The sequence below is a fragment of the Mastomys coucha genome, unplaced genomic scaffold (assembly GCF_008632895.1).
Source record: "Mastomys coucha isolate ucsf_1 unplaced genomic scaffold, UCSF_Mcou_1 pScaffold15, whole genome shotgun sequence".
In the NCBI taxonomy this organism is placed as follows: domain Eukaryota; kingdom Metazoa; phylum Chordata; class Mammalia; order Rodentia; family Muridae; genus Mastomys; species Mastomys coucha.
Window position 1 is genome coordinate 96,231,442 of NW_022196897.1, and position 24,746 is coordinate 96,256,187.

Consider the following 24,746-nt stretch of genomic DNA (forward strand, 5'->3'; position numbering starts at 1 on the left):
AGAATTTCATAAATTTATTGTTTTTAATAGCTGAGTAGTACTCCATTGTGTAGATATACCACAATATCCTGAGCAAATGTAGGGAGAACAAGAGAACACAGATTACCTTATACTAGATCTGGAAAATCTACACTAGCTATAAAGTACTATAGAATAAGACTTCACTGCTCATTAGAGAAGATTCCAAGGTTAATGAAATTAAATGATACAAAACAGGAGAAAGTTCTTTTTTATTTTATTGGATATTTTCTTTATTTACATTTTAAATGTTTTCCCCTGTCCAGGTCTCCCCTTCAGAAACCCCCATCCCATCCCTCCTCCCCCTACCTCTATGCGGGTGCTCCCCCACCCACCCACCTACTCCTGTCTTCCTGCCCTGGCATTCCCCTACACTGGGGAATCAAACACACTCAGGCAAAAGGGCCTCTCCTCCAACTGACACCAACAAGGCCATCCTCTGTCACATACTCAGCTGGAGCCATGGATCCCTCCATGTATACTCTTTGGTTGGTGGCTCAGTTCCCGGAGCTCTTGGGGGAGGGTGTGGGGGAGCATCTGGCTAGTTGACACTGTTGCTCCCTCCATGGGGCTGCAAACCCCCTCAGCTCCTTCAGTCCCATCTCCAACTCCTCCACAGGGGACCCTGCACTCAATCCAATGGTTGGCTGTGAACATTCACCTCTGTATTTGTCAGACTCAGGCAGAGCATCTAAGGAGATAGCCATATCAGGCTCCTGTCAGCAGGCACTTCACAGCATCTACAATAGTGTCTGGATTTGGTGACTGTATATGGAATGGCTAATATCTACTTATCAGTGAGTGCATACCATGTGTGGTTTTTGTGACTAAGTTACCTCATTCAGGATATTTTCAAGTTCTATCCATTTGCTTGTGAATTTCATGAAGTCATTGTTTTTAATAGCTGAGTAGTATTCCATTGTGTAAATGTACCACATTTTCTGTATCCTTTCCTCTGTTGAGTGACATCTGGGTTCTTTCCAGCTTCTGGCTATTATAAATATGGCTGCTATGAACATAGTGGAGCATGTGTCCTTATTACATGTTGGAGCATCTGGGTACATGCCTATGAGTGGTATAGCTGGGTCCTCAGGTAGTACTATTGCTAATTTTCTTATGAACTGTCAGACTGACTTCAAGAGTAGTTGTACCAGCTTGCAATCCCACCAGCAATGAAGTAATGTTCCTCTTTCTCCACAACCTCTCTAACATCTGCTGTCACCAGAGTTTTTGATCTTAGCCATTCTGACTGATGTGAGGTGGAATCTCAGGGTTGTTTTGATTTGCATTTCCCTGATGATTAAGGATGTTGAACATTTGTTTAGGTGCTTCTCAACCATTTGAGTTTCCTCAGTTAAGAATCCTCTGTTTAGCTCTGTACCCCATTTTTAATAGGGTTATTTGGTTCTCTGGAGTCTAATTTCTTGAGTTCTTTGTATATATTGGATATTCACCCTCTATCAGATGTAGGATTGGTAAAGATCTTTTCCAATCTGTTGGTTGCCATTTTGTCCTATTAACAGTGTTCCTTGCCTTAAGAAAGCTTTGCAATTTTATGAGGTCCCATTTGTCAATTACATGAGGATCAAGTCCTGCTCAGTATTAGATGACAACTCTCAAGGTAATAGAAGGTATCCTTTATGCTGCCGGAGAAAGAGTTTTACTAATATAAAGCAAGAAACTATGTTTAACACCTTATGCAAAATCCCCAGTGACTTTATCTGTGTTCCATATACAAAATAATAATTAAGTGTTAAGAATACAATTTATCACAGTGATATTATTAAATAAAAGTAAAGTTGAGAAAAATTTAAGTATATCTTAGAAGCTGTCTAGCCAATCACATAAATAGATTCTTTCCTCTTGATACAGTCATTTCTCTGTATGAATGGGAAGTAGCTCTAGTACTGCTAGGGGCTAGCAAAGTAACACATGCTTAAAGCCCTTTCTAAAAGTGGTTTTTCATGTGACTTTTGTGTATCTCCCTCATACTTTAAGTTGCCAACTTACTTGTAGCATTGAAAAGAATATAAATGCTAAAAAGAATTGTGATACTATAGCATACAGGGAATATCATAACAGAGAAGTAAAATCCTGGGATTGGAAAGATGGCACAGAGTTTAAGAACACTTGATTCTCTTGCAGAGCACCTGGGTTTGGTTGACTTTCAGCATTGATGTGGTGGCTATATCCACCTGTAACTCTATTCTCAGAGGACCCAATGTCCTTTCAGGGCTACCAACTCACTGCAGTACACATACACACAAGCAAACAAATATTAATACTCATAAAAATAAATCTATTAAAAATGAAGGGAACACTTCATATGTTCACTAAAATAGTTTTTTTTTCTTTACTGAAAATTCTTCATTTGTACATTTGAATTTATGGTTGTGAAATCCACCCATATACAAGAATTACTATATTTTCTATCAAGTATAATGCTGCCCACGAACACATTCATATAGACAAGACAGAAAGAGCAAGCCTGTGGTGAGAGCTACTTGGGAAACTGATGCAGGACAATAACAATTTGAGACCTACCTGAAATATAGTGTGTGTTAAAGACTAGCCTTGGCAATTTAGTGAGACCCTGTCTCAAGATAAACATGGAAACAAGGGTTGGCTCTATAGTCTAGTGACAGAAAGCTTCTAAGAAAAATGCAAGCCTAAATATTTTCTATGAACAAATAACTAAGTAAATAAGGAAGAAGAACAAGAGAGAAGAAAGAAAGAAAAGACAAGAAAAGAAGCAAAAAAAAAAAAAGAGAAAAAAAGAAAAGGAAAGGAAAGGAAGGAAAGAAAAGAGGAGAAAAGAAGCCACATGTGTCCAAATGGTTATTTATCTGGTTGTTTATGTCACACATTATGTTACAATTTTGGAAAAATTCTATTGTCACTAATATTATGTAGTAGCTCTGTAACAGTGATAGATTCAAAAAATTAACCCCGTATACAATTCATGGGCCAAAATCCATATATGAAAATTGGACTTTTTAGTGTTGTCAACATAAAAGGCCCAGTTTGGAAATCTACAGAAGCTGTATCTTTCTTACCTCTTCCATCACATGACCAGTGTCTTCATTCTTACAGAAAATTCCCCACATTAGCAGTTGAGAACATGATGAACACCATCTGCCCCTGCCACTTGATCTAGTCAAACTGAATGGCCTTGTGATCTAATTTTAATGAACTGCTAAAATATTCATGTCAAGATTTTCCTGTCTATAACCCCTCTCCTGTCTGTTTTGATACTAAACATCTTTTCAAAAAAAGTCATATTTTGGGAAATACATTTATAATCCCAAAACTGTAACTGTCAACATCATTAGTCAATTTCTGCATCTCCAGTGACAAAGTCGAGAATACTTTTTACATTAATAAAGCAGGAAACAACAAACTTTCCCCAAATGATTGTAAAAGCAGCTTATCTCATTTTCTCTAGAATTTCCCTTCTCTAATAATTTCTACCACGTGTCAATTGAGTCTAATAATTTCTACCACGTGTAGATTTATGAGAATGGCTTTTGTTAGTATGTTTGTTTATGGTACTAAATTGTTTCTGAAAATTTGTCAGCCACACATGTATGGTAAAGATGATAAAATTGTATTACTATTAATGATTATGATTGTTGATAATATAAATGTATATTTCAATTGAAGTAAATACTGTATTTTCCTGAATTTAATTAAGTTTTAATATTATTATTATCATCTCTCTCCCTTCTCCGCTGCTTGTGTGTGTGTGTGTGTGTGTGTGTGTGTGTGTGTGTGTGCTTGTAGAGGCCAAAAAGGGGCATCAGATCACCTTAAACTGAAGTTATAAGTTGTTATTAATTGTACAGTGTGGGTTCTGTAATGGAACCATAGTTCTCTGAAAAAAGCAGCAAGCATTTTTCCCACACCTGAAACTACCAAAGTTCAAGAACCTGAGATAAAAATTATCACAGGGCTAGGGAAGAGTTTAGTATTGTCACTTTGCTAAATAGCAATAAAATGACTACTAATGGCATATTGCTATGCTCATGGGCAAGTGTCTAACCCTGTCCTCACAGGGAAGCTTCTTGAAGTAGATGGGAACTAATCCACTGACTCACAACTGGATAGCGTTCAGAGGGAAGACTTTGGAGCACTCATTCCTAAATGGAATATCTTTATCAAATCCTTCCCCTCAAGCCCCATGCATCTATGAAAAAGAGGAGGCAAGAAAAAATTGTAAGAACAGTGGGTAGGATGGATGATTCCAAGAAAACAGTGTTGTCCAGATGCAATAGAACTAACAAGGCCTGCACAGGTTCACCCCTGACAAGACCCCAATACTAAGGGGAGTACACAGGAAATGGAAAATCAGTGTCCTTCCATAGAATGTCGGGAAACATATTAACACGCCATGGCAGGCACCAGGCCCAGAAGTAATTAGCCAATGCAAAATGGACTCCACAGTTTTTGTTTGTTTGTTTGTTTGTGGGTTTTTTGTTTTGTTTTGCTTTTTTTGCCACATTTGTCGTATCATTTGTGCTCACTTGTTTTGATTTTCCTTTTTGTGTTTTCTATTTTTAAAATAATGAGAGAGAACCTAAAGTTGTGTGGGTAGGGAGCTTGTATGTATTTATGAGGACTTTGGTGAAAGAAAAACTTGATCGAAATATATCACATGAAAAAGTTTAAATAATGCAAAACAAGTAGCAAGCATGCTTAAAAACTGCTAAACCATCTCTTTGGTCCAACACTTTTTCAAATAAAATATTGAGAAGCTTAGCTATTTCAGAGAGTTAAGAGGTTTAACATTTGAGGCTGTCTCCATTAACACTTGTTGAAAAGAATTATTTCCAGATATTTTTCATGTTTATGAACAGAGGCCATTCTTTCTGCTGTGCTCTTTTAATATCAGCTGAGCTGAATTTTCTGCTTGATTTAATCATCTAATTTCCTGCTCAATTTCTGACATGTTTCTCTCAATTAGGTCAACTATGACCATTAGTCTCTGATACAGGTGGTCTTTTATCCTCTTCAAGGCTAACTCTGACATGTAGACCTGATAAAGCTAGGATTCAAGGAGACACAACAGAAATGCAAGCTTTTTCTGAACCCAAAGCTTAGAAGGTACAGTGGATAGAAATTAACCACACACGTTGGAGATGTTTAATATGGAGTTTTTTTAAGATTTAAGGCTAGCAAAATACAAATTTAGATATCGCATGGTGATATATCTCTGATTTGCAGTGCCTGTTAGGTTTATCCATTGATTGTATTTTAACACTTGGATAAAAGAGGCTATCTGATGCTTACCATCTATCTCTGTCCTGCAGTACAAATTTAAACTATGTCTTCCTATTAGATCCTGTTATGCTAATACTATAATTTTATCATATTAGAAGCCATGACTGCAAAACATTTTAATCTCCAAAAAAGAGTTAAAAATACAATTCAACATTTTGAAGATAGATCCTAAACTAGAGAGTTAAATAACTCTCTAAGAATTAAGAGAATATTAAGAATATTTAATTTTATTACATGTATTAGTTACCTTTCTATTGTATTAAAACATCATGACAAAGATAACTTTTAGAAGGAAGGGATTATTTAGTACTTACAGCTCCAGAGTGATAGGAGTATATATTCATTACAATGGGGAGTATGGCAACAGGGAGGCAAGCATAACAAGGGACCACCAACTGAGAGCTCACATCCTCTTCTCTACAAACTGGAAAGCAGAGAGCTAACTTGAAATGATAGGAGTCTTTTGAATGTCAGGGACTGACAGTGATGATACACCTTCTCCAAAAAGGCCACACTTCCCAATCCTTCTCAAATAGTTCTACCAACTGGGGACTAAGTGAGTAGTGAAGTCTATGAGGGGCTTTGACATTCAAACTACCATGGTAACTTATTACAAGAAGTGAGGAAAATGAAATATTTATCACTTCGACTCAAGACCACTCTAGAAATGGTTAATTGTTGCACAATTAAAATTTCAAACAGATTGAAAATCACTCTATACAATGATCAGGCCACTAGGCAGATATATTTTTAAGATAGTTTTTACATCTGAAAAACTCAATGGAGCTGTCATAGATACAATAATATCACTTGAGGGAATTTATAATAATTTCTTCTGACTCTAGTTCATGACTGATGGATAATTTATCAAGTTCTATTTGTTTTCTATTATTCAATAGTTGCCTTTACCCACTGTGTAGTTTGTATTAGGCATGAGTCACCCTTTCAAGGTAATGTTCCTTCCTGCTGAGTCATTGTATATGTCTTTGCTTCTATGTGAAATGTTTCTTATGCACTTCCCTTACTAAGTATAATATGCACAGTGCAGAATGCAACCATACCAATCATCCAAAGTAAAGCAGGGTATGAGGCAGAGATTTGTGTATTAAAACCTTCTTATATGTTTATGATGTATATATATAATTAGCTTTTCTTTTATCTTCCTTCCTTCCCCCTCCATCCTTCCCCTTTCAAATCTAAGAAAAAATGATATTTGGGACAGAACTACTGTAAGTACACTAAATTATGATATAACTCTTAGCCATGAGGTAAATCATAGAGAAGCAAGCAATTCAGATTTGAATCTTAAATTATCTTCTAATTATTTGATGTATAGTATTTTTGTCTTCTAGTAGATGACATAAACTTATTGATGAACATGCATTTCTCTTATACCTCCTTTCAATTCACTTCAAATAATATTCATCTGACAAAACAAAGTAATAGGAGCTACACAGTGAAGAAATTATTAGTCAACTAATTTTAAAAAATTGTTAATAAACTATAAATATTAATACAAAAATTTTGCAGAATTAATTAACTCAGAATATGTTAAAATTTAGTTGCATTACTTATATGGGTGATTTTTAAATTCTGCTATATTTCTTTACACTTTAGTAGTGACTACAAATAAAGAAAAATAATTTTAATATAAACAAATTTAATATTATAGAGAAAATTATATTCAAGGATATAAGTAATATCTCTTTGAGAGTTATTGAAACTTAAGTCATTCCTTGGGCTAAATTAAATATCCAAATTCCCTCCTTCCCTTTCACTTTCTATCTTCTTTCTTTCCTCCCTCATCATCCCATTTCTCTTTCTTTTCTTTCTTCTCTAACAAGAAAAGGGGTGAACTTATTCTGAGCTTGTATTTGCCTTAACAACAAGGAGCAGGTGCGAATCAGTTATAGTTACAATGATGAAAATAATCACCAACAATGTGTTTTGAATGGTCATATTCAATATCTTAAAATCTATGCAAAGCATTGATTTTGAGAAATGGTGGGACTTAGGTAATAAAGAGGTTTAAAATTGAACTGTATTTAATTATTTTGTTTGGTGGTAAAATATTATTTCAATGCTACATTCTCAACCTTCAAATTGCTATAAAATTTTGGTAGGTACTCAGTCCTGAGTATATGTCAGATGAAATGAAATACATACTAATGATTTCTTGCTATGCCCTAGATACTCTCACATAGTGTGGTAGTTTGAATATGCTTGGCCCATAAATAATGGTAATGTTAGACAGTATGCTTTTTTTGGAGGAAGTGTGCCATTCTGGTTGTGGGCTTTGAAGCTTTGCCCAGTGTAAAAGAATCCATTTTCTCATGGCTATAGTCAGAGCAAGATGAAGACTCTCAGCTACTCCTGCAATTTCCTGCCTGGAAGGTGCCATACTCCCACCTTGAGGATAATTGACTGAACACCTAAACATGTAAGCCAGCTCCAACTAAATGTTGTTCTTCATAAGAGTTGTCTTGGTCATGGTATCTCTTCACAGCAATGGTAACTCTAACTAGTAGAGAAGTTGTTACCAGGAGTCAGATACTGCTGTGATAGGCCTGACCATGTTTTTATTTAGAGGAATGTGGATTTTGAAAATTTGGATTTGGAAATTTGTAGAATGTTTTAAGTGGGGCTTAATGGGCTACCCTAGTAGTAATATGAAAGATATTGGTGCTGAAGTTAATTTGAAATGTGGGGGCCTAGCTCAAGAGTTTTCAAAGGAGAAAATTATTAGAATGTGGCCTAGAGACTATTCTTGTGATGTTTTGGTGAAGAATATGGGTGCTTTTTACCCTTGTCTGAAGATTTACCTGAGGCTAGTGTGAAAACATTCAAATTAACCTCATTGACAAAGGGAATCTCAAAAACAAAATAAAAAAATAAAATCCCAAGTTTAAACTTTATCCTGCAGTTTAGTTTCATAAGCAGTGCTTTGATCATAACAAGTTTAGAAAGGAAAAAATGTGTATTTCAAGTAATAAAAGGGCACCAGAAAGTACAGTGGAATTAAATCCTGTGCTTGAGGAGATAAACAGATAAAGGGAGTGGTTCAGCTAAACTTATTGTTTGCTTGGTTATTGTCTTTATTTGAACTTTAATATGTAGTGAACTACAGTCTCAAAATGGAAGTCACAGACTTTTGATCTGAATCTTGAGGAACCGGGGTCATGAAAAGCTTGTCTAGGCATGGTGGTACACAGTTTTAATCCCAGGAGACAGAGGCAAGCAGATCTCTGAGTTTAATGCCAGCCTGGTAAAAAGCAGGTTCCAAGTAAAAAAAGCTTAGGTCCAGGCATGGTGGTAAAAGCCTTTAATTCTAAAACTCAGGAGACAGAGGCATTCAAATTCAAATCAGAGTTCAAGGTCAGTTTACAATGCAAGTTCCAGGACAGCCAAGCTTAGGCAATGAAGGATATAATAGAACAAGGGGTCATGTTCCAGCTCCAGTAAGCAGCAGAAGTTGGAATCTTTGGCCATGTGGTTCTGGCTTTAGATTCATGAACAGAAGGGACTACTGGTACAATTGATGGTGGGTTATCTGGAGCTAAGAAATTAATGGTGATTAGGAAGAGATCAGCATCACTGAGATGAATCTTCTGGAAAGTGTTTTCTGAGAGCACAAAGAAGCTGTGGTCCAGTGATAGTTACAGTAGTACCTGTGCTGCACCTGGACTTGTCATGCATAAGCACCACACAGGTGATATAAGATTTGAAGATATGAAGGGGTCCTGGAGGTCAGCTTGAGACTTGGCACTGCAAGAGGCCAGGGAAAGCTGCTGGTGAAGGTGTATACCTTCAGTTGCAGTTGGTGGTCCAGTACTGAAGGGAATTTAAAAGAATTTAAGGCTTGACACCACAAAGGGAACCTATGAAAGTCTATTAGTGAAACCTAGCTGCAGCTGAAGAACCCAGGAAATTGGAGATGTTAATACCTTGAGATGACAACCAAGAATAGCAGCAACAATAGAGTAGAGTCAACCAGAGCCTAGAGTGCTACAGAAGGCAGAGCCAAATAAGTGACCCAAGCTCTTGGTAGAAACCCAGAAGACCATGTGTGGATTTTAAATATTAGAACAAGAAACTGTAAAGTTGAAGTTGCTAGGAATATAGGAGTTGTGGAATACCTGTAGGGGAAAGCTGCTAACCAGGAGTGGAATCAGCCCAAGAGAATGAAGTTTGTTGCTGCTCAAAGCCAGATCTGCCAACAACAATCATCATGGATGAAAGGAACTGGAGATCTGAAGAGTACTTTGACATCAGACATAAAGACATGGAGGTTAGAGTTTGTATAGCAGGTTTTCTGTCTTGTTCTGGTCCAGTATTTTCTCACTATGATGTTTTGGAATGGTAATAAATATTTGGTCGTATTGGAAGTATATGATCAGCTTTTTGATGGTTAAGTGATTGTATAAGTCTCAGAAGAGACTTTGAACAGGGGTCTTTTAACTTGGTGGAGACTGTTATAGACTATGTGACTTTTGAAGTTGGAATAAATATATTTTGCATTCTGTTATGCAGAGGTATGGCCCACATAGACTTATGTGTTTGAACAAGCCTCTGGTGGTTTAAATATGCTTGGCCCATAGGGATTCGTACTGTTAGAGAATATGACTTTGTTGGAGGAAGTACATCACTGTTTGGGAGAACATTGAAGCTCTGCCCAGTGCAGAAGAGTAATTTTTCTCCTGGCTGCAGTCTGATCAAGATGCAGACTCTCAGCACCTCCTGCATCTTTCCTGCCTGGAAGCTGCCATGCTCCCACTTTGATGATGATGGACTGAACTCCTAAACATGTTAAGACAGCTCCAAATAAATGTTGTCCTTTATAAGACTCTCCTTGGTCATGGTGTCTCTTCATGGCAATGGAAACCCTAACTAAGACACATAGTCAACTCATGTTGTTTTCAAATACTGATGTCAAGAAAACAGTATTCCCACAATTTATAGATAAGGACAACCGGTCATTGAGTATAATTAGTATGTCCAAGTCACTATATGTAATGAATGAAGTTGGAATTCAAATCACATTAAGTTTCACAGCATAAAAACATGTTCATACGTTAACTTTCCAGAGAAATACATGAAAAGTGAAGGCCTAATACCAATGTAAGAATTATAATTCTTCATGGTTTATATTTGGTATTTAAATAATTATGTCTGAAGGGTACAATGTTACAATTTAATAGAAGAATTAAATGAAGCTTTCTACTGTACTTTAGAATAACCACTGGTGATAATAATATATTAGATATCAGAATAGTTATAAGAAAGAATTTTGAATCCTCTCACCATAAATAGGCTTGGGGTCTGGGGCAAAAACCAGGAGAAGGAGATGGAAGAAGGAAGAAGTCACTCTGGAGTAGGTAGATCCTGAGCACATGGCCATGAGACCACTGAACATGGCCAGTTGAAATAGGAGTGACCCAGGCAAAACATGGTCAGTTATATCTTGGGACTATTCACAGGCAAAAAGACAAAATAGCACAGACAGTTGATATCTGTCTACCTCTAGTGTTTTTAAGTTTATGTATAAATATAAAGGCTTTGTGTCTTTTATTTGGGAGCTAAAAGATCTAAGTGAGAGGACTGATACAGGCTGTCTACATGAAAAAACTTCAAATTGGCAGTTCAGGATATAAGCCTAGATCTCTGTTTCGAAGAACTGGACAAATCCAACCAAGTCAGTTATTGAAAAAAACCCAGTTCTTGGGCAGCTAATCAGAAGTTGCCCTGCCACCTGCCTGAGAAAAAGGCAATGAGTCAGCAACAGTTTCAGGGCTTCCCCAGCATCAGTTTTCAGCCCTGACCAACCCTCAGCAATGGTTCTGGAACGTCCTTAGATACAGAGCCAACCAATTAAGATAAAAATCACCTACCCGTCCCTGGAATTTTCCTGTGAGAACTTACATTGGGCCTGTGAGCTCAATTGGGTGTCTCCATCTTAATAAATGGAAGACACTAGCATGCTGTATTTCTGCAGAATAAAATGCTCCTTGCTTTTGCATACTATTTGAGTCTGGGGTGTCATTCCTCAGCAAATCATGGTGGGGTAGAAACACCCAAATAATATTTACTGTATGTAAATATATACATAATACATACATATATATATATACAGTAAATAAATATATATAATGTAATTATAATTTTAAAATATAAACTGGGTGGTAGTGGCACACACCTTAAATCCTAGCACTCAGAAGAGAAAGGGAGGCATATCTCTGTGAGTTCAAGGCCACCTAGTCTACAGAGTGAGGTCCAGGTGAGGCAGGGCTACAGAAATAGAAAGACTATCTTAAATTAAAACAAAAAAATCAAAACCAAATAAACAAGTAAACAAAATATATTTAAAAATTAAAGAATACATTTAAAAAATAAAGGGGCACTTTTTGATCTGTTAAATAATAACTTTAGTAATACAAAGATATATATCAATAGTTATTCATGTTTAAGTTCTTTAAGATGGATATTAACTTCTACATTTTGCTCAAATTTTCCAGCACAAATGTAACCATAGAGCTGAATGTTCAAATGTTTTAAACATTACATTAAAAATTATGCATTAATAACTCAGTTTGTATTACCTTAGATAATTTTGTCTTGGATTCAGGCTTATCTTTGGTAACAAAGTCATTAAGGAGACGAGATCGATCATAGTTGGCATGTTCAGATTCATCCATGTAATCCTTGTCTTTCCCCAGAGCTAAAAAGAAAATAGAGAAAGTTACATTCATTATTGTCTACCCATTTCACTTAGTAAATATGTTAATAATAATCTGTATTTGTTTTTGCAAGTAGCAAGATCTTGAACACTCATGTACAGAGCAAAGTTTCTAAACTGGACTGAGGAAGAATCAGGTGGGCATTCTCTGCTGACCTTTTATACTATTGTCTTCAGGTGAATCAGACATTGACCAGAACTTGAAGGACATAGCAGGATGACTGCCGTTGGTGCTCCATGATATGGGTGTGGTGATGTAACTGCTACTGGGGGAACATGGCTGTGGCCATGGCCTATGGTGTCCATGAATCCATGTTCACCTTGGAAGGTGATCTTAGAATCATCTTCTGTAATCAGATTAGAGGCATAAAGCAGGACACAACCCCAGATAAAGGTCTTCACTTCAGAATCCTCTGGTTCCAGTTCCCTATATTTCTAGGAGTGAGGGCTGCTGTCCATTGTCAATGAGGTGCTCAAGGGTATGGTAGCCAAGTTTAGTGTTTCACAGATGATGGTCCAGTAAAACCACATGTCTATGTTGATCTGAAGAAAGTTGACAGAGTGCACCAAGATTTCAGTCATAACCTTGGAGCAGAGAAGAAGGTCTAGTGACAGGCCCAAAGTGGAATCCTGCTCAAGGGGAGGTCCCAAGGCCTGACACTATTACTGAGGCTATGGAGTGCTCACAAAAAGGGAACTATTATGACTGCCCTCTGAATGACCCAACAAGCAGCTGAAAGAGTCAGATGCAGATATCTGCACCCAACCAGTGGACAGAAGCTGCTGACCCCTGTTGTTGAATTAGGGAAAAGCTGGAAGAAGGTGAGGAGGAGGGTGACACTGTTAGAGGACCAGCAGTCCCATTTAACCTAGACCCCCGAGATCTCTCAGACACTGGACCACCAACCAAGCAGCATACACCAGCTGATATGAGGCGCACAACACATATACAGCAGAGGACTGCTGGGTCTGGGTTCAGTCAGAGAAGATGCATCTATCCCTCAAGGACTAGAGGCCTCAGGGAGTTTAGAGGTCTGGTGAGGTGCTGGGGTAGGGAGGTGGGATGGGGACATCCTCCAGGGGGCAGGGAGGAGATATGGAATGTGGAACAGTCAGAGGGTGGACTGGGAAGGGAATAAAATCTGGAGTATACAAAAAATTAAAGGTAAAGAAAGAAAGAAAGAAAGAAAAACCAGAAGTTGTAAAAAAGAAAAAAAAAGAAAGAAAGAAAGACAGGACCAAAATGAACATCTTTATGAGGATTACCATGTCACAGAACAATAATATGTATCGCAGCTGACAAATTAGTGTGGAATCTACAAAATGAAAGCTTTTCTCTGGGAAGTAACATTCTCATCAGGGGTAAGATATGAGTGTGGTGCTAGGAGTGAACATGTTTCTTTTCCAGTTTTTAGGAGAAGACTAGGGGATCACGAATCCCCAGCTCCCACTCAAGTGTTAGGTGATGGTCCCTCTGTACCTGGCCTCATAGATTAAAAAAGACTGACTAAACTCAAGAAGAAAGAAGACCAAAGTATGGATACTTTGTTCCTTCTTCAAAGGGGGATCAAAATTGTAACCCTCCTCGTTTGAGGCCTGCCTCTCATAACCACACCTCTTTGTCCACCTCTTGCTATTTGCCACGCCTCTAACCTAGTTTTAGTTATATTGGAAGTCTCACTTCTGCAGAGACAAAAAGAAGTCGCTGATTGGGATGGCATGTTGATGAACTTGTGGAAATGGTTTTATCTCACTTATTTTATCTGTTGGCTTTTTACAAACAGGGCATTAAAATAGAAGATGGCTGGGTGTTCACGACTCCCGTTTAATTTTGTAAACCAACCACGTGGACAGATATACCTGTGGCCACCCTGTATTTTCCCTAACTCTCTCAAGTTATTATTACTTAAACATAAATAATATATTAATTAATTTTTGACTATATTCTTTTTTCTATATTTAATGTTCCTTTTAAAACTAACAAGTTATCAATTTTATATCTAAATTTTAAAGGAGGGGGAATATGTACTCCACCCTGAGAGCGTCTTTGCTCTGGTTTTTCGCTTATATTAAAAGACATGTTTTGCTTTTTTGATTATGTTAAATTATTTCATTTTTCACCTCTTTTAAGGCATGCTTCACTTTTCGCTTATGTTTAAAAGCAGGCATGTTGCCTTTCGCTTGTCTTGAAAAATCCATAATGAAATGGCGTGTCACTCCACTTACTAACACCTTATTTTCTTAACTCCACCTTGACCTGGAGAAGGGGCTCCTTTGGTGTTGATACACAATGGCAGCGTTATACATGTTTTTGCCAAGTGGATACAGGCACAAGATCTTTTATAGACATGTTTTTGTGCCAAGAATATTGGCTGAACATTTTTACTGGCCAGCAAAGTTTGCTTTGGCTGAGATTAGACTCTACCTTTTTCCAAGAGTCAACACTGGTTTCCCTCTATATCTAGAGGCAAAACCTTGGGCCTAAACATTGCTAATTTGTGACTAATGTGCCTGAGACATCTTCTAGTTATTGTTATTTTTAATCTTTTAAGTTTCTATATTAAACAGACTCATTCCCGGAGTCTAAAGACAATCAAAATTCGCTCAGTCCCGGAGCTCTCCTTATCCAAGCTCAAGCTCAGAGTTTCTAATATGAAATGTTACTTATTGACAATTGAACTAAAGGCCTATTGAAGGCAAAGCTATTAAAAAGGCTCCTAGCTTGGGAGCTATTATGGAACTCAACTAAGGTGTCTATGCCCAACTGCCCATCAGCACACCAGTGCTGCTTCACATAGACTTCATGGAAGGTGGACTCCAGAGAGAGTGTGGCAGTTCCCGGACTCTGCAGGTGTTAAAGTCATATCTTGGGATTTTGTATGAATGGATGGTGCAGAGAGTCTGTCTCTCTGGTGGTAAAGTCAACCCAGAGAGAGACACATGCTGAGTGGCTATGTCTTTGCTGAAGACAAGTTATAAGCCCAGCTTGTGGTGTCAAATAGTCTGAGACGATGGAACCAGAGCCCTCCAGCTAAAGCACCGTGATGTTTCCCATACAAAATCTGTGCCGAGCTCTATGACCTTCATCCTGCTTTTTGTTTATAACTAAAAGGACTTTCTGTCTGTTTTCTAATATAAAGGAAGGAATTGTAACCCTCCTCGTTTGAGGCCTGCCTCTCATAACCACACCCCTCTGCCCACCTCCTGCTATTTGCCATGCCTCCAACCTAATTCCAGTTACATCGGAAGTCCCACCTCCACAGAGACAAAAAGAAGTTGCTGATTGGGCTGGCATGCTGACGAACTTGTGGGAAGGGTTTTACCTCACCTATTCTATCTGTTGGCTTGTTACAAACAGGGCATTAAAATAGAAGATGGCTGAGCGTTCACGACTCCCGTCTAATTTTGTAAACCAACCACATGGATAGATATACCTGTGGCTACCCTGTATTCTCCCTAACTCTCTCTTACTGCTGCTCTTCTTTCTAACTCCATTTTCCAGAATAACCCTCTCTCTCTAACATTACTGCTGGGTGGTAACACAAAATACCCATGGAAGGAGTTGCAGAGACAAACTATGGAGCAGAGACTGAAGGGAGGACAATCCAGAGACTGCTCCACCTGGGAATCCTTCCCATATTCAATCGTCAAATCCAGACACTATTGTGGATGCCAGCAAGTGCTAGCTGACAGGACCCTGATATAGCTGTCTCCTGAGAGACACTGACAGTGCCCTACTAATACAGAAGTAGAGGCTCACAGCCATCCATTGGACTGAGCACAGGGTCCCCAATGAAGGAGCTAGAAAAAGGACCCAAGGAGCTGAAAGGTTTACAGCCCCTTAGGATGAACAATATGAACTAACTAGTACCCTCAGAGCTCCCAGGGACTAAACCACCAACCAAAGAGTGCACTAATGGCTCCAGCAGCATATTTATAGCAGAGGATGGCCTTGTCGGTCATCAAGGGCAGGAGAGGCCCTTGGCCTTATGAAGGTTCTATGCCCCAGTGTAGGGAAATGCCAGGGCCAAGAAGCAGGAGAAGATGGGTTGGTGAGCAGGGGGAGAGAGGAGGGAACAGTGTTTTTTTGTTGTTGTTGTTTGTTTATTTTATTTTTTTTCAGAGAGGAAACTGGGAAAGGAGATATTATATGACATGTAAATAAAGAAAATATCTAATAAAAATGTTATGGAAAAAAACCCCAGTGATCCTGTAAATGAACAATATATATATAGAGATATATACATATATATTGTATATATCTATATATATATCTATATATATATCTATATCTATATCTATATCTATATCTATATATATATATATATATATATATATATATATATATATATATGACTGCAGCCAGGCAGTGGTGGTACATGCCTTTAATCCCAGCACTTGGGAGGCAGAGGCAGGCAGATTTCTGAGTTCAAGAACAGTCTGGTCTACAGACTAAGTTCCAGTACAGCCAGTGCTACACAGAGAAACCCTGTCTCGAAAAACCAAACAAAAACAAAAAACAAACAAACAAAAACATAGACACCATTCCATGAATTCCCCCCCAAAAATTTACCACTTAAAATTTGCATTTTTAATGTATCTCAAATTTAGTTAAACAAAATATTCACATAGTTGTCTATCCAAAGGATAAGCCCAAAAACAATCATACAAATGACTACCCTATTGCTGAAGCTGGGAATGACTTCTATGAGAACTCAGCACATCTGTGCTTTTGTTTTATTTTCTTTTATTGGATGTTTTGTTTACATAAGCCTTTAAATTCACACCCAGAGCCATGAAAACTAATTTGGATTTATCATTTGATTAGAAGTTGTGGGTAAATATATTTGTAATGATTAAATTGATTCTTAACTACTTTTTGACATCATAAGTGCCTAATTTGGGTTCATTACTTTTTAAACATGGGAAGTTTTAGAAATGTGAGTTTGGATAAAAGGTTAAAGAACCTGGCAGAAGAAAACCATAAGAGATATTCTCATTAATATTATGAAAAACATATAAATTAGGTGATTAAAAACTATAATTTCCCCCAAATGGAAAAAAATTTAAATGATTATAGTAATAAAACTATATAAGATATTATAAGTTCAATTACATTAGAAGCTATTATACGTAATAATTAACTTGAGACTATTAAATAGGAAATATCTACGGTGGCTGTTATCACAAGGAACTGTTGATGAATTTTACAAAAATTACATTTCGCATGATCAAATATCTCATCAATTTTATATATTTAACCTCTTTAAAGAAATAATAGTCTTGGAGTAAGTTATTTTATAAAATATGTTGATAATAGTCAAACATGAATTTGACATGAATGACTGTGTACAGTACTTTCAAGTATTCAGTCAGTTGACTTATTGTAGGGAAGAAAAGCAAAGTTACTCACATACATTAATTTCTTTAATAACTTTTAAAGCATGTATCTTATGATATATATGAAGCTATCATGACAGCAATTTTAGAATATGTAGATTATGGATATTATCTCCTTAGATACAATTAATAAACAGTTATGCAAAATGCTCTGAGAATATGATGCTTAAATTTGTTTAACCTATCTTTAAGACAGAAGGAGAAATGACCCTTTATTTACAGTTACTATTTGCTTATAGTCAGAAACGTCATAAGAATTTCTTCCTTTAACTTAATTTCTTTATGGAATATATTATTTTTGTTGATATTTAGTAATAAAAGAAATAACCTGAGACTTAACTATCATGTAGAATTATAATGCTAGTAAGAGATGTATAAAAGTGAACTACATCTAGGTATATTAAAGCTCATATTTGTGAATATTAAATAATGTTTCTCATAGATTAAGGCAAGATACATCTCATTCATTTAATAGTCATTGGGATTACAAACTGATACAATCACTCTGGAAATCAATCTGGAGGTTCCTCAGAAAATTGGAAATAGATCTACTTGAAGGCCCAGCTATACCACTTTTGGGCATATACCCAAAAGATGCCCCACAATACCACATGGCACATGCTCCACTATGTTTACAATGGCCTGGTTTGCCAGAAGATGGAAACAACCCAGATGTCTCACAACAGAAGAATGGATACAGAAAATGTGGTTCTTTTACACAGTGGACTACTATTCAGCTCTTAAGAACAAGGACATCGTGAGTTTTACAGGCAAATGAATGGAGCTAGAAAATATCATCCTGAGTGAGGTAACTCAGACTCAAAAGGACATGCATGGTATGTACTCACTACATAAGTGGATATTAGCCAAAAAGTACAGAATAGCTAAAATAAAATCCAGAGAACTCAAGAAGATTAGCAATCAGAAGGGCCCAAGTGAGGATGCTTCAATCACACTTGAGAGAGAGAATCAAGCAGGATGCAGGGGGAGTGAGGGCCCTAAGTAAGAGAAGAGAGAGAGGGGAAAATGGGAAATACATGATCAGGTATTGGGGAGGGGGAACAGGAGAGAAGCCCAGAAACTAGCACAATGAATGAATGTATGCAACTTCAGTGGGGATGTGGGGACAGGGACCCTCTAGAATGTATCAGAGACCTGAGAGTTGAGAGACCCCCCAGACTCAAAGGGAGGTGCCTTAGATGAAATGCCCAACAGTGGAGAGAGGGAACTTGTAGAGTTCATTTCCAGTAGAAAGACAGGGAATTAAGTGGAAGGATGGGGTTGCCATCCACAGTCAAAAACTCTGACCCAGATTTGTTCCTGTTTAAAAGAACTGCAGGGACAAAAATGGATAAAAGATTGAGGGAAAGAGGTCAATTGACCAGCCCGACTTGGAATCTGTCTCAGAGGAAAGTTCCAAGGCCTGACACTATTACTGATGCTAAGGTGTGCTTACAGACAGGTGCCTAGCATGGCTGCTCCCCCGAGATGCCCAACAAGCACCTGACTGAGACAGACGCAGATACTGACACCTAACTAATGGACTGAATTTTGGGGCACCTGTGGCTGAATTAGGGAAAGGCTGGAAGAAGCTGAGAAGGAGGGTGACTGCATAGGAAGACCAGCAGTCTCAACTAACCTGGAGCTCTGAGATCTCTCAGACTCTAAGTCACCAACCAAGCAGCATACACTAGCTGGTCCGAGGGCCCCCGGGTATTTATTGTATGTCTTTAGAACATTGTTGTTCATTTATCTGATTGCTGATAGATTATGTGTCCACTTAGTACTTAACAGTGCATGGTCTTTGTATACCCTGCATACGAAGTGCCTCTCAGACGATCAGCTGATAGAGCTCATCTCCAATTACTTATCTTTTCTTTTCCTTTTTGATATTTATTTATTTTGTTATTTTTAATAATTGGATTTTTATTTACATTTCTTTTATCATTACTTTTATTTTATTTTTTACAGTCCAGTCATTACCACCCTCCCACAGTTGCTCATCCCATTCCTCCTAAGACCTGTCTTCAAGAGGATGCTCCTCCCTTCAACCCCCATCCAGGCAATAAAAGAATGAAACAGGCAATAAAAGAAGTGGTGGTGTCAATTCCATAGGGGACAGTAAGGACAGGTGAGTACAGATATAAAGAGGTAGAACAGAAATATACACACAAAACTGGAAGAGGGGTTAACACCTTTACAATAAAAACTGCAGATTGTAGACTTGTCTCTGGTTGTTTCTTAAGATAGAAGAAAGTTGCCAGTTTGGAATTTATTTCTTTCAGAAGTTACCAAATCCCTGATGCCTTTAACTTGCCCTTTTGTTCATACAAGAAGGAATGGCCAGTGTTTCTGTTTCTTCCTTGCCTTCCTGACCTTTACTTTTTTTCCTTTCTAATTGAGACAATAAGTAGGACGTCCATGTGGGGTTAAACAGAAGGTGATAGCTAATGCTGGGGAGGCTATTGGGGAGGGATCAGAGAAGGGCATGGCATGGTGTCTTGTTAGAATGGCAGTGGTTTGTGGGTCAAAAAGATCTCTGTGGCCATCCTATTTCTGTTAGTTCTGATCCTGGTGATATTTTCTCTTCTCGTTGAGTAAATACATTTAACTCTGCAGTGTACTTGGGATGATTCTAGCTAGGATACAGAACACAGCACAATAAAATGTATTACCTACCTTGATTAACTTGACAATGCTAAAGAAAAACAACACAAATGCTGATACAGTTAGTGAGAAGTTGAAACAGGAGGAGGTGGGAAAAGAAGTATCAAGTGAGGAAAGACTGCAGTATTTTAAACAAGGTTGTCAAAGACTGCCACCCAGAGCTAACCCTGGAACAAAATTTCATTGAGGTAAGTGAACTTCTGTGGAAACAGGATGCAAGAAGATGTCTCTACAACCAGATTTATGAGGTAAAGTATGCCATCCTATATGTTCGCAGGCAATGGTAGTGAGGCTATTGGGGAGGAAAGAGGGAGGACACAGCATGATGTCATGGTAGAGTGGCAGTAGAGTGAGTAGAACAGAGTCTATAGAGTTGTGAACTATTGGAGAGATTTTCTCTTTTATTGTAGTTAACCGGGGGACACAGAAATACATTTGAGCAGTAATGTGGCATCATCTCTATTTTATTTTAAATTCTGCAAGGAATAGGCTGAGGTGCTAAAGACAGCAGAAAAGAGACTTGCAAAGACTAGGGAGAAAAGATGGGTTTGAATCAAAGTGATAGGGATGCTAATAGTGGTCAGAACAGAGAGTCGTTTTAAAAGAAAAGAAAGACAATTGTATTGAATATAATATACAAAGGAAAGAAAGCAACAACAATCTAAGGAGTCATGGATAGAGCAGCAGAAAAGGATATCAGTGGTATGAACTAGTTTACCACATCTTCAGATTTTATGTCAGCAGCCTTGTCATTTAGCACTTAAGATACTGAGATAATAATCTGAGGTCCCCCTATCCTATGTGTAGCAGAATTGGTACACTTTCACTCCTCGTTTATACTTGGGATTCCTAGCCAATGTGCATGTTGCTTCATACAGGAAATAAAATGTCATGCAGCATGCTGGAGATATGATGATTTTGAAAACTTTGGAGAAACAGAATATTCAAAAAATATGTAGCTGGGTTATATTATAATTTCATATGTTCATTAAATGTAAATGGTAGAAGTACTAGATATTAAACATGATCCTCAAAATGATATTAATCCAGAAAGCAAAGATTATATACAAATATGCAGCAAAGATGTGAGTCAAAGTTTGTATCTTTAAAATTTTTATGTGATTTAATGTATGCTGTGATGAAGGATTTAAAATGAAAATGCTATTATCTCAGGCCAGTATGTACATATATTTGAAACTTTGGGTTTGAATAAAAATATCCATCCCTGGATTGGAGGTAGTGAATCTGGCAGAAACCTTTCTCTCCTCAACATATATACATTTTGCTGAATTTTTTTTCAAAAATTTGCCAAAGCATCTCATGTGCCCAACTTGAAATTTATCAAAATATAAAGGAAAGAAAATCTATGCTCACAAAATTTCTCTCTATCAGGTATACCCAACTTGTGGTCTCCAAACTGCACACGTCTCTCAGTAACCAAGTATAGATATGAGTACAATTCAATTCAAAAATCCTCAATCTATTTAGGATAATATGAGATTTTGACTTTTAAAAACACAATTGAACTGTTTCCAAGCACACATTGTGTGGTTGTCATATCATTTGCAATGTCTTTTCTTTTCACATATGTGCTTTTTGGAAAATAAATTGAAACTATTACCATCTTGGTAAATGTCATCTTCATTTTTCTTCACCTAGGAATTCTTCTGGCTTCTTGTTTGCTCTCTACTGCATCCATAAGACTCCTAGGTGAATTCTGTTGGTTCACTGTGCTGTATCATTTCTTAACTATGCTTTACTTTTAAGTAGGTTGCTCTCTGGAATAGAGTATGTTTTTACTACTTTATAGTCACTTATTTTCAGTTTACCCCGCTTAGATATTTGTAAGACAATCTTTTTTCTTTTTCCTTTAACCAGGCATTCATGATTCTGGTATTTTTCTTCTCCTTGTTCCCCTTATTTTTGTAATTGTCTTACTGCTAACATCTAGAATAAAGCCTAAAACAAAGCCACAATTCAATCAACATTTGATGAATAATGAAGAACATTTAAATATCTGGAAAATGCTAATTTACCATCAAGAAACATCTAGAAGTTGACTATTAACAACACTTAGTTACTATCTTCTTAAGCACATACACTGCTGTAATCTGTGCAAAAAACTTATTAGAGTCCCTCGAATAACCTATGCTTCCATTAGTTACTCTTATCACATGACAACCACAGTATACCACTAAAACCTGGGTAAAATCATGTTAAAGTTCTACTCAAATCTTCTAATACACTTGCAGCTATGTTTTATAGGATGGCTGCCTACTGCTTCTGTCCGTTCACTTCCTCCAGCTTTATAAATCCAAATTCACTGGGTTCCTTAAAGTGAAGTATATTTCCCCTGCTGGGATTTTATTCCTGGATTTTCTGTCTTCCAATGGCATAATCCCTGGTGTCATCTAGAGTACTACTGTGGGTTACCTTATCAGAGAATGTCCCCTCTATATCTATATCTATATCTATATCTATATCTATATCTATATCTATATCTAACAGAGACCCTAAAAGTTCATTATATCCAGCAAGGCTTTATAATTTTTAATTTTATTATAATTTCATGGCAAATGTTATTGCACACAGGAGCATATGTATTTATATAAAACATACAAATACAGACTATATAATATAGTCAAATATCTTTATCTTGAATTATAACATCTGTAACATAGATATTCTATATAAATATGCATTATATAACTATGTATATATATGTGTACAAGTATTAATATCATCTATGTACTTTTAATATGCATGCTTATGTGTATATTTAAGAGAAAGAGAATGGCTATACTTATTTCCTCCTACTGTAAGTGTTATCAGCACACTGTTCTGCTCATTTTTACATTACAATATTCACCTCATTGTTTAAGAAGCTGTGAGCTTTCAAAAACTGTTGAAAATTTGATGAGTAAAGGATTTAGTTACGTAAAAATATTTTAATTTAGAATGACATAAGTGCTTAAAGTATAATACTAATCAAGTGTTTGATGCTTTTTCACATATTTATTTCAATGATCTTTTATTTTTTCATGAAACTTTGTAAAACTCTGTTGTGACAGTTAGTGTAAATTGCCAGCTTGATAAGATGTATCAACTTGGGAGAGGGACAGTTGGTTGTGCCTGCAGACTGTGTTGTCCACCACAACTGATATGCAAGAACCCATTATAATTGTGAATAGGAACATCCACTGGACAAGAGAACCTGGGCCATGTAGAATGGAGAAAGTGAGCTAGACAGAATTTTGATGATGAGTGTGGATATGGTGTGACTATGGATATGATGTGGATCTGAAAGCTATTCTAAGCTACTGATGGCCTGACTCAGTGTCATAATGTATTGTGCCAGAGTTATAAGTGAAAATAAAATCACCCCATGTTATTTTCATCTGAGTATTTTATCAGAGCACCGGGAGGGGGACGAAAAAACCTGAGGCATATGTTAAAACACAATTAAGATGGAGAAAATACAGTATGCAAAGAACATAAAATGGTTTAGTTTAAACTTGGTATTGTTTTTAATTCTAGCTAATTCTTTTCTGTTATTCTTCCCAGAGGATGTTTATATCATAACTGTCAGAATTTTAAAATTGTTTTAAGTTAGTATTTTCACCAGTCTATGTCTGTGGGCAACAATGAAGAGGGAACATACTGTGTTTTGATTCATGGAGTTAATCACACCTTCACCAGTGGTTCTTCTGAAATATAAATGAAATTCACCAATGTGTTTTGGTTCTTACTAAAGACATTATTTTTATATAAAACCACTTCATTTGATAATGCCTTTCTTTCAGAAATGCCTACAATATCAATTAAATTACAAATAAAAATATTCTATAAAAAGTCACATTACTTTGTTGTACCAAAGCGCCATCATATTTCTCCCTTTGTAAACTATTTTTCTTCACTTTGTAGAATTTCAGAAATTAGGATGAGGGTCACAGTACACATATTTAACAAACATGGTAACTATACACTTTCCTTTAAAAAGTTGTTAGAAATTTGATGTTGATCTAACATTTAATTGCATCTTAAAATTCAGGAATTTGAACACATAATAAAAAAATGACTTGAAAAACTCCAACCATAGCAGCTTAACACTAGTTGATAGTAAGAAGAGATTTTCCATAACCAATAGAACTTTCTTACTGCTTTTTACTATCTAACAGCATACACCCAATAAAATAAGACAGTTTGAAAAATTTAAGAAAATTAAACCACATGTTGAAATAAGGATGCTCCAAGATTGAGAAGAGAATAAGCTGTTGCTTTCAACAATTTAAGTTAAAAACTAGGCTTGCTCCTTACTGTTACAATGATAGTTACAAGAGTCTTCTAGTAAAAAATTTAGAGATAACAAATATTTACATTGATTCCTCCTTAAGAATAGATGGAATAATACATGAAAAAAGACCTGAAAACATAAAGTACTAAACACACACACACACACACACATACACACAAGCACACAAATATAGACAATTTTTTAAAGTTGAAAAATATATTTATATTCTAATATATATTAGTATATATTAATTATATACAATTTTATTCTATAATGTATATTATATACAATATATAAATAATAATAAATATGAAATAATATAGTTTAATATATGTTACATTTACTTAATTATAT

At 36.6% G+C, this 24,746-nt stretch overlaps 1 protein-coding gene across 2 annotated transcripts in view; it reads right to left on the bottom strand.

The window, feature by feature from the left end:
• The window catches only part of Ano3 (anoctamin 3), a 337,010-nt gene that overhangs the window by 170,409 nt on the left and 141,855 nt on the right, over window positions 1–24,746 (bottom strand). For both annotated transcript variants that reach the window (XM_031371327.1, XM_031371328.1), the window contains one exon: window positions 11,895–12,013. In XM_031371327.1, coding sequence (XP_031227187.1) covers window positions 11,895–12,013 — 119 coding nt within the window. The remainder of the gene's footprint in view (window positions 1–11,894; window positions 12,014–24,746) is intronic.